General features: G+C 51.7%; 3 protein-coding genes across 3 annotated transcripts; 2 read left to right on the top strand and 1 right to left on the bottom strand.

The window, feature by feature from the left end:
• Positions 1-275: 275 nt before the first annotated feature.
• Positions 276-593, bottom strand: PtA15_7A233 (uncharacterized protein; the record flags this gene model as incomplete). The annotated part of the gene is made up of 2 exons (XM_053170819.1): positions 276-345; positions 478-593. The coding sequence occupies 2 exons, from the start codon at positions 591-593 to the stop codon at positions 276-278; spliced, it is 186 nt and encodes a 61-aa protein (XP_053022062.1).
• Positions 594-5122: 4529 nt separating this feature from the next.
• Positions 5123-5402, top strand: PtA15_7A234 (uncharacterized protein; the record flags this gene model as incomplete). Its single annotated transcript, XM_053170820.1, has 2 exons — positions 5123-5295; positions 5360-5402. 2 exons carry the CDS (start codon positions 5123-5125, stop codon positions 5400-5402), a joined length of 216 nt encoding a protein of 71 aa, XP_053022063.1.
• A 7665-nt stretch (positions 5403-13067) lies between these two features.
• Positions 13068-13874, top strand: PtA15_7A235 (uncharacterized protein; the record flags this gene model as incomplete). Its single annotated transcript, XM_053170821.1, has 2 exons — positions 13068-13119; positions 13732-13874. The coding sequence occupies 2 exons, from the start codon at positions 13068-13070 to the stop codon at positions 13872-13874; spliced, it is 195 nt and encodes a 64-aa protein (XP_053022064.1).
• Between the last annotated feature and the right edge of the window lie 954 nt (positions 13875-14828).

Raw genomic sequence — 14828 nt, forward strand, 5'->3', positions numbered from 1 at the left:
GGTTGATCAACGGGGGGAGTGAAGCATGTGAGAATTTCTTGTTGATTTCCGAAGCAGCTATCACATGTCATTGTGCAACACCACTGCCTAGTTGCCCTGGATCCTCAACTGAGCAACACAACAGTGGTAATAAAACAAAATGCTGACGGCACTATTGATGTGAGACAATCAAAGCAAGAGAGATATTCCATGGTTCCTGCGCGCATCTAGAGCAAGCGTCACCCTGAATTGAGCCAAGTGTACACAGGCACAGATAGCAGAGAGCCAAACCTACCCTACTGAGACTCATTAAGGACACGGGAGGTACCCTGTTCAGTGGTTGCCTCATCGCTGGATCGATTCTCCCTGTTCACGGGACCTGAGTGATGTCAAAGAGTCAGCCCCCGACCAGTGATGTGGTGTTTTGCCTCACACGGACCTTTGCCGTGACGATATCTTACAGCATTCCAAGTTTAGTACACATCCGGAACGGCCCACCGGGGAATCTTGAAATCGTGGGCTTCAGCAAACAGCTTTGCCTGAAATTGATAGACCAAGTTGAGAGTGACCGAAGTATGGGTATGATTATCAGGACGATTCTCTAAGGAGTCCATCTCGGTGTCCACTAGCAGCTGTTTCACTTGTAGCCAACGAAGTTGGGTTGGGGTAAATTCGATAGTACCTGGCATAACATGGATAGGTAAATTTTCAGTGCGAATGAATGAGGGATATGTGTGCTTGTGCCTCACTGTTGGACAAGACTTTTCCCAAGATCCAGGAGTAGTGTAAATGATCTGAATGGCAAACCTTATAGTGCCATAGTGAGTAGTGAGAGCATGACCACAGGAAGGCTTGCGTTAACTCCGACGTCTGACTGGGAGGGCTACCTCCAAGGGGTACATAGCACCATCCTGCAGCCTTGCTATGTACTTTTTCAATTGCTGTATGTGGAGATTGGGTGGTGGGCTGGAGTCAGAGGGGTAAAAAAATAGCCTCAGTGACGCATGAAAACTTGTGGCAAGAAGCTGTGAGAAGTGACAATATGTCATGGAGTGAAGTGCGCTGCCGCAATCAGGAATTCTGGGCGGCACTCAAGGAGGATCTATCAGGAGGATCTACCTTGAATACACGGGTGGTATTAAGTAACACGCAAGATGAGATCATAAGCCTGGTGAAGTGAAGTTGCAGTCATGAGACAGCTGTGCAGAGATTTGTGTTGTTGTATGATGTATCCAGGAAACCGGGTGGCTGCCTCATCTTGAGTTTGCTACTGACTCAGATTGGGGCTCAACATCTGCTTGTGTGTTCAAGAGGACAACAACGATTTTGTCTGCATTTGCTCTGCTCGGAAGCCACTCTCACCACTAGGCAATATCTGGCTCGGTTTCTCATGGCCAACCGGCCGCTTCATGTTTGTCTCTGTGAACGCCATGGCTGCAATGTAACCCAGCATGAAGAGAAAGGTGCGGTTGTTTGGGGGAGGGTGTTGTCAAAGAGGGTTTTTGATAATCATCAAAAGACCATTGCACAATCCTCCACTGTGGCTGATGCAGCAGACTCTAGCAAAACGTGTGACCAGAGCACTGTGAGTGAAAGGATTTAGCCAGCGCTGAATTGAGATCACACCCTGTCTGTCTTCCTATTTTGACTGATGTACCATCTGGGCAGAGCGTTCCCGCCTTGAGATTCGAACAGTCAGAAATTCCCGGGACAGAAGACAGGAAGCTTGTTCTTGAAGAGGCTTTTTGCAAGCAGGTGATGATTCAACTGGCATCATCAATTTTCAACAACAAGCTCAGCAAAGACGGTGCTGTCAAATTCTTGAAGGGTGCGCGGGCCAACGTTGAACTGCTAGCGCACATTTGGAGCATCAAGAACAATACCACCATTGATCCAAAGCCCATCCTAGCTCAAATCCCCAAGAGTCAAGAAGCAGTGTTCCATTGGCTAGACCTGAACCCAGCCCTCACCACACGAATATGCTGCAAGAAATGCTTTGCACTGTACTCAACTGAATCTGAGCCGAAAGACCATCCGAAAAAATGTATCAAGCCTTTTCTGTCGCCAAAGCAAGGCTATTGCAAGTGGGCAAAGGCCGAAAATCTGAACCCAACATGCGGCGAAGCTCTGTACAAGGCTCATCACAGTCGAGGCGAAGTTCCTGTGCGCACATTTAACTATGTATCACTCAAGTCGTGGTTGAAGAGCCGGCTCTCGCAACCTCAATTTGAAGCCTTGCTTGATTCTAGCCTTGCCGCTCACAACCGGCCCGCTGATGAACCCATGGAGGATGTGTGTCACGGCCAGGTCTGGAGGGAATTTCCGAATTTAGATGATGGTACAGGAAGTTATACATCACATTCTGGCAACCTCGTCTTCAGCTTGTATCTAGACTGGTTTATCCCAGTAGGAAGCTCAAATCTCGGGAAGCACACGTCTGTTGGCGCAATCACGTTAGTGTGCCTGAACCTCCCACCCACTCAACGATACAAGTTGGAACACATATTTCTTTTTGGCATCATTCCGGGGCCAAAGGAGCCAAAGCTAGAACAGCTCAACCACATCTTGACGCCTTTGGTCACGGAGTTGAAAGAGTTTTGGGCGGGTGTCTTTTTCCCTTCAACTGGCCTCCATCCGGCTGGTAGAACAGTGCGCGCAGCAATCTTTCCGCGCATTGCAGATCTACCGGCCCTCTGCAAGACCAATGGATTCGGAAGTCATGCCGCAAGTTTATTTTGCTCCTTTTGTCTTCTCAGAAAGGCCAACCTGCACGAGACGGATACTTCAAAGTTTCCTCCGCGAACAGACGAGGCACACCGGAAGCACGCATCCGCTTGGCTGCAAATTAAAAACTTCACCGACAGGAAGAAACACGCAAAAGAGCATGGGACCAAGTGGAGTGTGCTGAATGAGCTCTCCTATTGGCGCCCTGTCCAGTATTCTTCAATTGAGGTGATGCACGCACTGGTTCTGGGGGACTTGATGGATCACAGCATGCGGTTCCTGAATTTGCCAGCTGCCGGGGCACGGCTCAAATCAATGCAAGAGCTGGACAAAGCGTGGCAAAACGACCAGTCATACATCGATCCTGCTTTTTGTGGTGTGAACCAGTCATCCAATAATCCAAAAGGGAAGAGAAAGCGAGCCAGTTCAAACACAGAGGCTCCCACCAACAGACCCAGCAAACGAACTCGCCCCCCCGCCTCCGACCTTGGTGAGCAGAGCACATCTCTGGCAGCATCGAACTCTCCCAAAAATCCTTTGTCTGCATGCCCGACGGGCCCTCACGCAAACTCCGACACATCATCAACACACTCCTATGCGCTGCGTCAGAGAAAGAAATTATTGTATAACGCGTCCGAGGAAGAGACTACTACCAAATTGGATGAGGATGCTTCTAGCGATCTAACTGTCAGGGGTGGGAAGGCCCGAGGCAGACAGGCTATAGAAGATAATGATTTTCCCCGACTATTGCCAGAGGAACTAGATGTCATCCGTCGAACAATCCTACACACAATCTTGCCATCGTGGATTGACAGAGTGCCACACAAATTAGGATCTGCTAGCCACGGCTCATTGAAGGCAGCTGAATGGCTTATTCTTTACAAGGTCTACTACACCATTGCTTTGATTCCACTGTGGGTCACATCTTCCAAGACTGCAGCCTCCACCGAGACAAAAAAAAGGATTTCATTGCTATTAGAGTCAACCACCACACTGTCTCAAGTTGCTCATTTTCTCACTCTCCCAAAGATAAGCTTGAAAGACCTGGATGAACTTGACAGCCTGATCGTCAAGTACCGTCAATGTTTGCAAGATGGTTGGCCCGCAGCCTCGAGCAAGCCCAATTTACATTTGACCCAGCATTTCTCCGAAGTGATCAGGCGCTTTGGGCCGCCCCGGGCGACTGCAGCATGGGCACAGGAAAGAGTGAATGGGATGTTACAACGGCTCCCGACCAACAGACACCTTGGTCAGCTCTCACCGTTTGCCCATGTTTGGCTTTGTCTTCAGTACACTGACAAGAAACCTTTGTCCTTCTGCAGACGAAATCCCAAAGACACTGATGACCAAGTGGCACATATATTCAAACCTTCAATCACTTCAGCAAGGAACAACATACATCACCCAATCGATTGAGCAAGAGGCGCTGTTGACTATGGAGCTCGAGCCCCCTTTGTTGGTCAAGTGGAAGCGTGCGGTGGCATCTCAAGACGGGCAAAGCCAGAGCCTGTGCATCGGTCACTTGGACGTGTGTTTGGATCCCATGGTGCAACTTTTGAGGAGCATTCAAGTTGATCGGAAGACTGTCACCACCAAGAAGTATCACGAAGGAAATAGCTTGGTTGAATTTCACTTAAGAAAGGATCAACGGTTTGATGAAACGGAAAACATATTCCAATCAACCCAAACACCTGGCAAGACATGGCTGGTAGTCAGGCCATTCAAAGAGCTGCCACGGAGCGAGGATCCATACGGTGATTACCCGGATCTCAACTGTCGGCTGGTGAAGGCAGAATTCGAGTCGAACGTGGTTATTGCCAGTGACAGCATCATTGGGCATGTTGCCATCATGCGGCACGCGGCTGGCACCTTTGGCTTGTCAGGTGAAACAATCAGTGTGGTGGGCCTACGGACTGCGGTGAGTGTATGCTGCGAAGAATGTTGCTCCCGGGGGGTCTGTTGGCTTATTCACCATGTTTGGGATGCTCTGGCGTTTTGTAGGGTTGGGAAGGACTTGGCGATGATTGAGCACTTGGACAAGTGGAGGCGGTTTGCGGTGGATTGGGTCAGATTTTTTGGGAGCACTGAACAAGTCATCCTGTTTGGGTGCACATGAGCTGCGTGAGGACATACCTTTGTGTGGTACCCCAGTAGTGGAAAACAAAGGCCAAACAATGATCAATGTCAAAGACAAGTCTGCTTGAAATGTGCCTGAATTTCTCATTTGTGCGATAATTCATCCTTGCTTCGCACCGTGTTTCTCCATCCTTATTCCCCAAACTGGTCCTTGCGATTTTGTGGACCACTCCAGTGTCACATTACCTGCTTCTCTTGTAAAACCACCGTAACCATATCATTCACTCAATTGAGAACCGGACTTTGTGCTTATTAACCTCCCAGAGCTTTATAAACTTCAGTAATGAATCCGAACGCTCCTGCTCCTCCTGAGCAGCAACCCAACGGGACCAACAATGCCCCACCTCCAGGCAGAGACGAGGCATGGATCACGGATTTGGTTGATCAACTTCTCCCCAAATTCCAGGGACAAGCAACGGGTTCAGATGTGCGAATGCAGACCGACACTCAAGGCAAGCATGTGGATCCTCAGACTTTGGATATGTCATTTGGCACGCACTCACCCAAGTTCTATTTGCAGGCCAGACTCAAGGCGCAGAAGATCAGGCGGCATCACACGCTGACGACCCTGAGGGTTTGGACCCCGCGTTCATTGTTGGAAGTGCTAGGAAGGCTCGAAATGATGCCAAAGCGGCCAAGGGCGAGCGGCAATCTGGGCGACGCGCGAAAGGAATAGCGCAGAAGGGGGGACTGGCCGAGCACTATGATCAGTTTTCTCGGAGTATCCAAGCGTTCATCAAATTCTTCTTGGGGAATCCCAACAAGCCTCAAGACTATCCCCGATCTCCAACGGACCAGGAGCAGGCGGATCAGTATTGGGTTGAAAAGCAGAGTGCTGTGATTCTTGCACAACTTGACAGAGTCCGTGAATCCCTTGTAGGCAGACCAGCCGCCGAGGTTGACTACTACGTTCGCATTGCTGAAAATCAAATCCGGAAAAATATTGTCTTGCCACCCTTCACTCCAGCCGTCGGAAGAGGTCCTGCGAAGGGCAAACCAATAAGCCCTCAGATAAAAGCTGAAGTGGAGCGGGCATTTGCGTTGGCCGGCATTTCGAGAGTCACATTCCAGTGGGATTTGGAGCACGTCGGCGGCAGCTCGGCATGGAATTCGGCCGTCATTGAAGTCTTCGCAGCGAAGGCTGTCGAGTGGATTAGGCGAACAAAATCCGTCCCCAAGGAGCAGGCTAATCAAGCGCCTGCAATCATCCAACGGTGGCTCCTAACTAAGTCCTGCAAGATTCAAGAGTTTCAAAACATGGAAATTGCAACTTACGACCAATTGAAAAAGGAAAAGAATACGAAAGACCAATATCAACAATGGCGAAAGAAGGTATGTCGCTAATTTCACAGCTTGTCCTGAGACTGATCCCTGGATATGCTGAACCAATGTGGGCACTTCAGGGGCCAGGTCAAGGACAACCGATGCGCAATGGTCGACAAGATGTTCAAGACAAACGTAGCACTGGCAAGCATTATTGAGAACAAAACGTGTGGCTCAGACATTGAAGACGGCGATGGTCAAGCGGGTCCTGTTTCTCAGGTGCCAGACTGGCGTAGCGACGATCTTACTACAATCTTACATTGTCTCGACAAGATGGTGATAGCTCAAGCAGTACATCACAAGACAATGGCCGCCAATGACAAACTCTACTCTCGCTCGAAACGCAACTTCAGGAGCACCAAAGGAATCGTTGGTGTACCTCGTGGTCTGCCAATTGACTCTTATAGTAAAACCTACTGGTCCATGCTCAGTTCTTTTGAGCGGGAGACAATATCCACAGTCCCGCCGATTGGGCTCGATCAGATTGCGAAAGAATCGCAAAACCTCTGCAACCGTCACGCGGGACCCTCGGTGTAAGGGTTGGGAGACCCTTCACTGTTCGGAGGCGGAGAGGCTCGGTGGGATAAGGCACAAGGCCTGGGGACGTTCTAGAACCAACGTCCTCGGGGGCTATATTGCAGATGACTAGCCACGGCAGAGAGATATTGATGGGGGTCCGGAGTCTCTCTCAGTTCTATGTGCACCCGTCTTGAGGAAGAAGGGAGAGAAAGGAAAAGGAAAGGAAACTCACCTAGCCACGGCAGAGAGATATCAATGTGGGTCCGGAGTCTCTGCCAAGCTAGGAAGGGCGTGGGAGGAGCTGTGACTATAGTCCTGGCTGATGTAGATCATGTGATAGGTGAAGTGTCACCTAGTGAAGCCCGCAAGTCGTGGGGGGCTTCACAGTCTCCCCCCCTATAAAAAAAAGAAATTATGAAAGAAATGGAGCAGAGACAATGATTGAGAGGAGGTGAAGAAGGACAAGAGGGAGAATAAGGGAGAGAAGAGGCAACAACGGCGGGAGAGTTGAGGGGAAAAGATGGCATTGGAGACTAGCAGGTTTTCACGGCTGCGGCTGGTGAATGGGGAATCATCACAGGTGGCAAGGGGAAGGTGGGTGTATAAGCTGGGAGGATGAGGCAGAGAGAGTTGCGGAGGAGCGGCCAAAGCAGGTGAAGGCCAGTGTAAGTTGGATGGGTCCACAGTGCCATGTCGGCCGGGGAGAGCCTTTGGGGTGGCGGGTGAGGAGATATCGGAGGCTGTGGATGGCCTGGTCAAGGACGGCGGGGATGCGACTGATGAAGCGGCAAGGAAGAAGGTTTGGGAGGCTGTTGAGGGCCTGGTCAGGGACGGCGGGGATGCGGCTGATTGTGTGGATTGCAGGGGGGTCGGGGGGGTTGAGAGGGTGTCTGACGGCAAGCTCAATTGGTCAGGCCATCGGGCCACATTTGCCGGACGGGAAGGGGGTGCGCTTGTGGTGGCTGGTGGAAAGTGAGGCACAATGTGGCCACTATATGGGCGGAGGGCGTCCACAATCTTGTTGGCCTCGATGCTCTGGTCGCCTGGGGGGAGCCGCGGATTCAGGGAGGCACTTAGACCCGGCAGGGAGACCGGAGTAGTGCTTCTACGCGGTCGGCGCTCTTGGCGGTCAATCTCCTGAGAGCTTAGTCTTTTCTTGGATAATACTGGTTGCAGCCCTTGATCCATCGAGTATCGAAAAGATCCGGCAAGAGGAGGAGTGGAGGTGCGTCGGGAATGGGATGCGCCGCGGTAGAGGGGCTCGATTGAATTGGTCCTGGCCAACAGCACTCGTACTACCAACTCCAGGTGCCTGATTCTTGCCTCGTACCTGTTAGCTGTTTGGTCGGACGGCCTCCCAGAGCGTTCCTTGTCCCATTGGGCGGGGAATAAGGGTTCGCGGCTGTCTGTGTGAACTAGGGCTGGAGGTGGCACAGGGCAGTGTTGCGTGGAGGCGGTCGTCGGGTGTGTCGACAGAGAGGGAGAAGATGTGGAGACTGTCGCTGGGTGTGTCGACAGAGCGGGAGAATATGACGTCGGCGTGGTGGAGGGTGCGGTGGGGAGCGGTAAAGGGGACGGGTGAGGGCGAGGGTGCCAAACACCCTTGTCTGGGTGGCTTCGTTGGCCCGAAAGGTCGATAAGCGTTGGAGCTGGTGGGGCGACGCGAGGCCCAGGATGAGGGGCGCGGGTTGGCGTGATGCTAGACGGTTTCGGCGAGACGGTGTGCCGCATACAGATGTCTGGAGTGGAGGCTCTTTGCTCAGGGAAGATCTGGTTCGGGCGCTGCGTTGAGTTGCTGAGGCCAGAGGGCAAGGAGGATTTAGCAGGGGGTGGCAGCAGTCCGGTAGGCAACTCCAATGGGGCTGTGGTCGACAGGAATCCGGCAGTCGTCTCTGATGGGCCTAGGGTTGTAGCAGATGGGGAGGCTTGCCGCGCGTCCTTATGGTGGCAGGTGGGGCACGTGTGGATGAACATTTTCACATCGTCGCCGATACCTGGCCAGAAATACCCCCCACGGAGCCGGGACATTGTTTGAGGGAATCCCAGATGTCCAGATTTGTCGTGCGCCGCCATGATGAGTTGAAGGCGGAGTACTGGGTCTGCTGGGATGACCACACGGTTTGCAACAAAGAAAACGCCATCGATCTCAACACAATTTCCTCTTGAGCGGAGGACCCTCTGGAGTTCTGCAAATATAGTGTCGGCCGCATAACCCGTCAGAAGTCGCTGCTTGATCTGGTCCGTGATATAGGCCAGGACACCCGGCAATCTGGGCTGATCCTTTGCCATTCCAGGACTTTGAAGTGTGTTGATGAAGGAGAGACGGACGGATTGACGGACGGATTGACGGACAGACGGACAGACGGACGGAGGTAGACGGACGGACGGACGGACGGAGGTAGACGGACGGACGGACGGGCGGAGGTAGACGGACGGCCGGGCGGACGGAGGTAGACGGACGGACGGGCGGACGGATGAGAGCGGGCCGGACAGATAGAATAAAGGATGGGACTGAGCCGATCCAAAAAAGATGGAAGGAGGAACGCCAAAGGCGCCGAGAGGTTTAGTGGATCTAGAAAAAAAAAGTGTAAGGGTCGGGAGACCCTTCACTGTTCGGAGGCGGAGAGGCTCGGTGGGACAAGGCACAAGGCCTGGGGACGTTCTAGAACCAACGTCCTCGGGGGCTATATTGCAGATGACTAGCCACGGCAGAGAGATATTGATGGGGGTCCGGAGTCTCTCTCAGTTTTATGTACACCTGTCTTGAGGAAGAAGGGAGAGAAAGGAAAAGGAAAGGAAACTCACCTAGCCACGGCAGAGAGATATCGATGGGGGTCCGGAGTCTCTGCCGAGCTAGGAAGGGCGTGGGAGGAGCTGTGACTATAGTCCTGGCTGATGTAGATCATGTGATAGGTGAAGTGTCACCTAGTGAAGCCCGCAAGTCGTGGGGGGCTTCACACTTGGGGTCGGGCGCACCAGCTCCATCTTCACATGCCCCAGCCAGTCGCAGTACATTGAATGTCGGAGGACAGTCAAATGCCCCGCCAGGGGATGGTTCCATGCACGTTGATGCTTGATTATGCCGTCAGATATAGTTGCTCCCGCTGTCCTCCCTCCTATGTATGTTTCAAGTGTTTCCTTGGTTGAGAAGAAAAAAAGCGCCAACACTGAGCTTGAGTTTGGGGTTGGTATGATCCATAACCAAAGTGTCTCCTGGCACATCAGTCATACATCCCACTGTGCGAGCTTTGGAAATGGCTCCTCTGCTTCAGGAGGGGTTGAGTCGGTTAATCATGAGTCAATTGTGAGATGGTGAGCGCGGCAAAGATTAACCTGGGGCCAACATGATCATTTGTCCACCACGAAGTTTGGCCGAACGTCACGGTGGACAAGTTCAAATGGCGCTGGTACTACGCGCCCCGTGGGACTGCATGGTGGCCCAACTTTGGGTGCGGTGTGGTGTGCCAAATCTGTTTCAAGTATCAAATTGCATAAAGTCTTGGTTCACTGTATGAGAAGGAGGCATATTCTTGGATGTATTATTGCATGATTAGATTCTACAGGTCATTTAACCCCTAGTCACTCACCTGAACCACTAGGCTAGCTCCACTCAGTCAAAAGTTATTTGGATTAAACTGTTTGTGACAGAACATAATCAAATACTATAGAATTATATTTGGTAGGACATAGTATAGAATCAGGTACAAGTACATAGTTAGGGTGTAGTTTATACAGGTGCACACACGTACCCCTGTATGGTCGCATGACATCATCAGTCACATGTTGGATCACACGTTTATCAGAAGGCTCACTAGCTAAAATCCCTCAACGGAAGCTTCCATGCAGCAAAAATCCCTCGCAGGAGAAGTCACACCAGCATGAATCCCTCAACTGACTTCCCCACCAGCAAAAATCCCTCACATTTTACTATAAAAGGAGCCCTTCCTCCCCCCTCATTTGAATTCAGCATGTGAATAGCAGCCACCAACCAACCAGTCACTCATTCATTCAACAGTGTGATCTCAAACATCCACTCACCCAACACCTGTGATCATAATCAGGTTCTTAAATAGCTTGTGTCATTGCACATCATCTGCATTGTTTGATCCAAGTCTGATAGAGACTACTACACATAGTGATCTCTATCAAGGTTTTGCCACAACAATAAATAAATTTTGTTGTCAGAATCCTTGTGTAGTACAATAGAGGGGCAGGTCCTTCAAACCACCCGTAACATAAATATTGCTTAACTGCAAATATCATATTTGTTATCTCCCCCTCACAGAACTGCCACCCGTCCCAAAGGAGTTCTCACAGCGGGTGTCTGGTTTTTCCCCATAAGCATGGTTGGGTACCCGGCCCAGTACCCGCCGAGACACCCCCGCACGACCGCTAATACATACCACTTAGAAGGTTTTGTCCTGTCCTTTTGCACGCAAACGGACAGGAGGACGATGTCAGACCAGGCTCAGATGTGGAAGATCGTTTCAGCGTTGTTTGTTCACAGACAAGAGAGCTGTACTGTCCTGTCCGCTTGCATGCAAACAGACAGCACGGTCACCACAAGCCTCCACAAGCCTGTCCTGTACGTTTGCTTGCATCCAGACAGCCGGACGGCCGCGCCAGTGGACATTCTCCTCTCCATTTGCATGCGCACGCACAAGACAATCCGATCTTATCCAATTAAACGTGGGTGTACATGAATATTACATCTACACATAAGATTGTTCGAGATTTGTCGATTTACAGATAAGACAGCTATGTAGATATATGCACAGTACTTTTCGTTTGCTTGCAAACAGACAGGAAAGCCACCACATTACTGTCCTATCCGTTTGCCAGAAAACAGAGGTGACAAAGGTGACGGGACAGACAAGACTGACACGTGGAAGATCGTTTTAGCCTTGCCTGTTTACACCCTAGACAGCCGGACTGTACTGTCTGTTGGGATGCACACAGACAAGACGCACTAAGTCCGTCCTGTCCGTTTGCATGCAAGCGGACAGGACAGGCGCCATATATGTAGTCCCGCCAGACGATGTGATTCATGTAGCGCATACGTTGCAGCATTGCCCGGGGGTACCTGCCTGTATAGGTGCCGTTGTCCAGCTTGAGGGGAGATTCTGGCACCTTCCGGCACCCGCCACGGGAACCCTGGTGAGAAGTGCCAGTGTTAAGTCAAAAGCAAGCTGGCCAATAGTGTTGGCTTCAATCTATCACAGTCTGACTCGCTCACCCGGATGACCAGTGATTCTTGATGTCAAGGAGCTTGCACTGCACCCTCAGCATGCCTGGGGTTGCGGAGACCAACATTCAGCGACTACCCCAGGTGCAAAGCTACCAGCCGGATGACCAGCACAGCAGTGCAGTAGGAGTCCAGACTCACCCGGTGTCACTCACTTATGTGACAGATGCACCCGTGCCTGCCGCAAATGCACACGGCCAATGTCCACCGCAACGTTCGGCCAAACGTCAGGGTGGACAAAGTGGTAAGCACTCCCGAAGCGGGCCCGCAGGCCCATCTCTACAGCCTCCCGGCAAGGCGCTGTAAGGTGAATTCTGCTTCACTTCCCCACACGCCGAACAAAGTGACATTTTTCCACAACTCACTCACATTCCGTGAGCTACTGATGTCCACTCTAGGATATCCTTGTGGCCATGAAGATGTTGAACCCTGAATGGTAGCCCGGATGCACTTTGCGCCTCTCTAGCAGTGCCGGCACCGCTGCCCAATATGACAGACCTGACATGTGTTGCCCATCAACTTGGGAGATGCCCTCATGCAGACCTATGTACACACAGCCAAATCCATTCTGACCCAAACAGCTGACTTCAACCGGTGCCTCTGCTGAAATCAGCTGGCACGGGACTAGGGCAGCCATCCAGGTGATTTCAGCCCGCGCGGTGAACTCCATGGCCCATTTGCACATGGATTTGCCACATCTCCCACACCACAACTTGTTCCTCAGCTGACGACAGCGGATTTATGTATGGACCACCGCAGTGGCCAACATGCCTCAGTTATGTGTCAGCGTCTATCTCTCTGAGACACATTAACCACAATCACTGCTGATCTCATCAACCATTGATAGCACATGTGAGGTTTTGTTCTGCATCGCACCACCGCTCTGAGGTTGAGCTCATTTTGGACAACACACGAAGATCTCATCAAAGACAAAGGGATGTTCATGAATGGATCCACAAAGGCTCCTCAGTCCGCCATCTGTGCCCTCTCCATCAACATAAAAGACTGCAGCTCGGGCTCTTTGTCCCCCTGCCGTGCCGCACTGATTTGCCCACCAATCCACCCAACTCTGCTCCTCACAAACAAAATGTCCAGTGAGGCTCTTCATCCAAAAACTCCTCCTCATGTCACACCTTCCAAAATGGACATGGGATCTTCGTCCTCAAAATCCTTGTCATCTACTCCACCTCCAAGTAAGTAGGCCCTTGCTGCTAGGTTTTCGCGGCCGCTGCATTCTCACTCTGCTCACCTACAATTGCCCCAGCCCAACAGGACCTTGAGCAGAACATTGTCCGGAAGCCACTCCCAGCACCATCATATCGTGAATTCATACTTCAGAATCAATCCTCCCCGTCCCTTGCCTTGCTCAATCCCAAGGAATCGATTCTGCCAACCGAAATACAGGAAATCACACCCAAAGAATATCGCCGTTCCATTGATGCTGCAGCGCGATCAGCATCCAACATTCTGGCCCTCAAACTTCCGCGCCACTGCAAACAGAAATCTCAGGAACTAGCCGCTTCCCTCCACAGTAGCAAACGAAGTAAGCCCACCACGTCCTGATCCTTTGTCACACACACACCGCATGTCATATACTTACAGTCCACTGGCTTCCTCCACCAGGCTGGGAGGAAACAGGTGTCATCCCTGAAGAAGAGGATATCAAAATTACTAACCCCGCAGACCATCCTCATCCCACATCCAATATGGTGACCCAATCGCGCAAACGTGTGACCCGCAGACCTGCCACAAAAAAACCTGCCACAAAACACTCTTCGGTCAGAGCAGTTGATCTTCTGACACAGCCGCACAAGAATCCACCCGTCTCACCAGCGCCAGGCCCTGCTGCAGTTCCAGCCTCAGCGCCCGGCAGCCTTTCCACCGAGCCTCCAACCAACAACTTGTCCTGCGGTGCGGATGGACCTCTCTTGCCATCAAAGAATCTTGATGGCGCAAACAAGACTAATTGGAACCCTTGGGAGCCTGTTGACAACCGCTCATCTTCCGCTCCTGATGATGACGAGGAAGCTCTGCCCACCAATCAAATTCTTACTGATGTTCCAGCGCACAACTCAGACGGCTCTCAGCTCACCTTGACTTTGACAGATTCAACCCCGAATGCCAACCCCACCGGAGCAGAACATCCCCCTGCCCACGAATCTGGATCACTGCCTCTGTTCAAGCCCGCCAGTCCGGACCCTAGACCTCAAGATTCACCTTCCGCTCAACAGCCATCCACCACCTCACACAGCAACGACACCACCAAAGCACAGCCAGCCAATTCATCCCCAGGCGCACATTCCGTCCAGCTTACCATCATCCAGTCAACCACCATCCGCACGCAGGTGATCAGCATCTCCCAATCTTTCTCTGGCTCCAAGCCATCCTGGTCAAAATATCAGACAACTTGGACCTCATTGGCCGCCTTGATCCAAAATCGTGCACCACCAATGCCCCCTCCACCTCCACCTCGATCATCCTCCGCGTTCCACTTGCAGCGGGCAGCTTGTTCATATGGTATGTGGCTCCAAACCATTGCCTCCCTCGGTCAGTCCCTCTCCCTGTCACTTGCAAGGCATGTGACGCTTCAAACAACTCACACACTTTCCTTTCTTAGCCGAGACCTTTTTATCCCCCTCTCTGACGGAGCAATGGTATTGCCCCGACGTGATTGACTTCCCGAGGCTCACTGGTTTTGGCGACAAAAATAACAATCTCCGACCGGGCTCTTTCATCCCAACCGTAACGAAAACACCCCATCCTGAATCTGCCCTCGTCCAAGGCCTCTTTTGACTCTTGCACCCTCCTCCACGCCTCCATCTTGAATGGGCCAAAATCGTTGCCGCTTCTCTTGAACTAATGGCTGAAAACCATTTCAGACCACCTCAGATCAGCTCTGCCA

The sequence above is a fragment of the Puccinia triticina genome, chromosome 7A, assembly GCF_026914185.1.
Source record: "Puccinia triticina chromosome 7A, complete sequence".
Taxonomy (NCBI): domain Eukaryota; kingdom Fungi; phylum Basidiomycota; class Pucciniomycetes; order Pucciniales; family Pucciniaceae; genus Puccinia; species Puccinia triticina.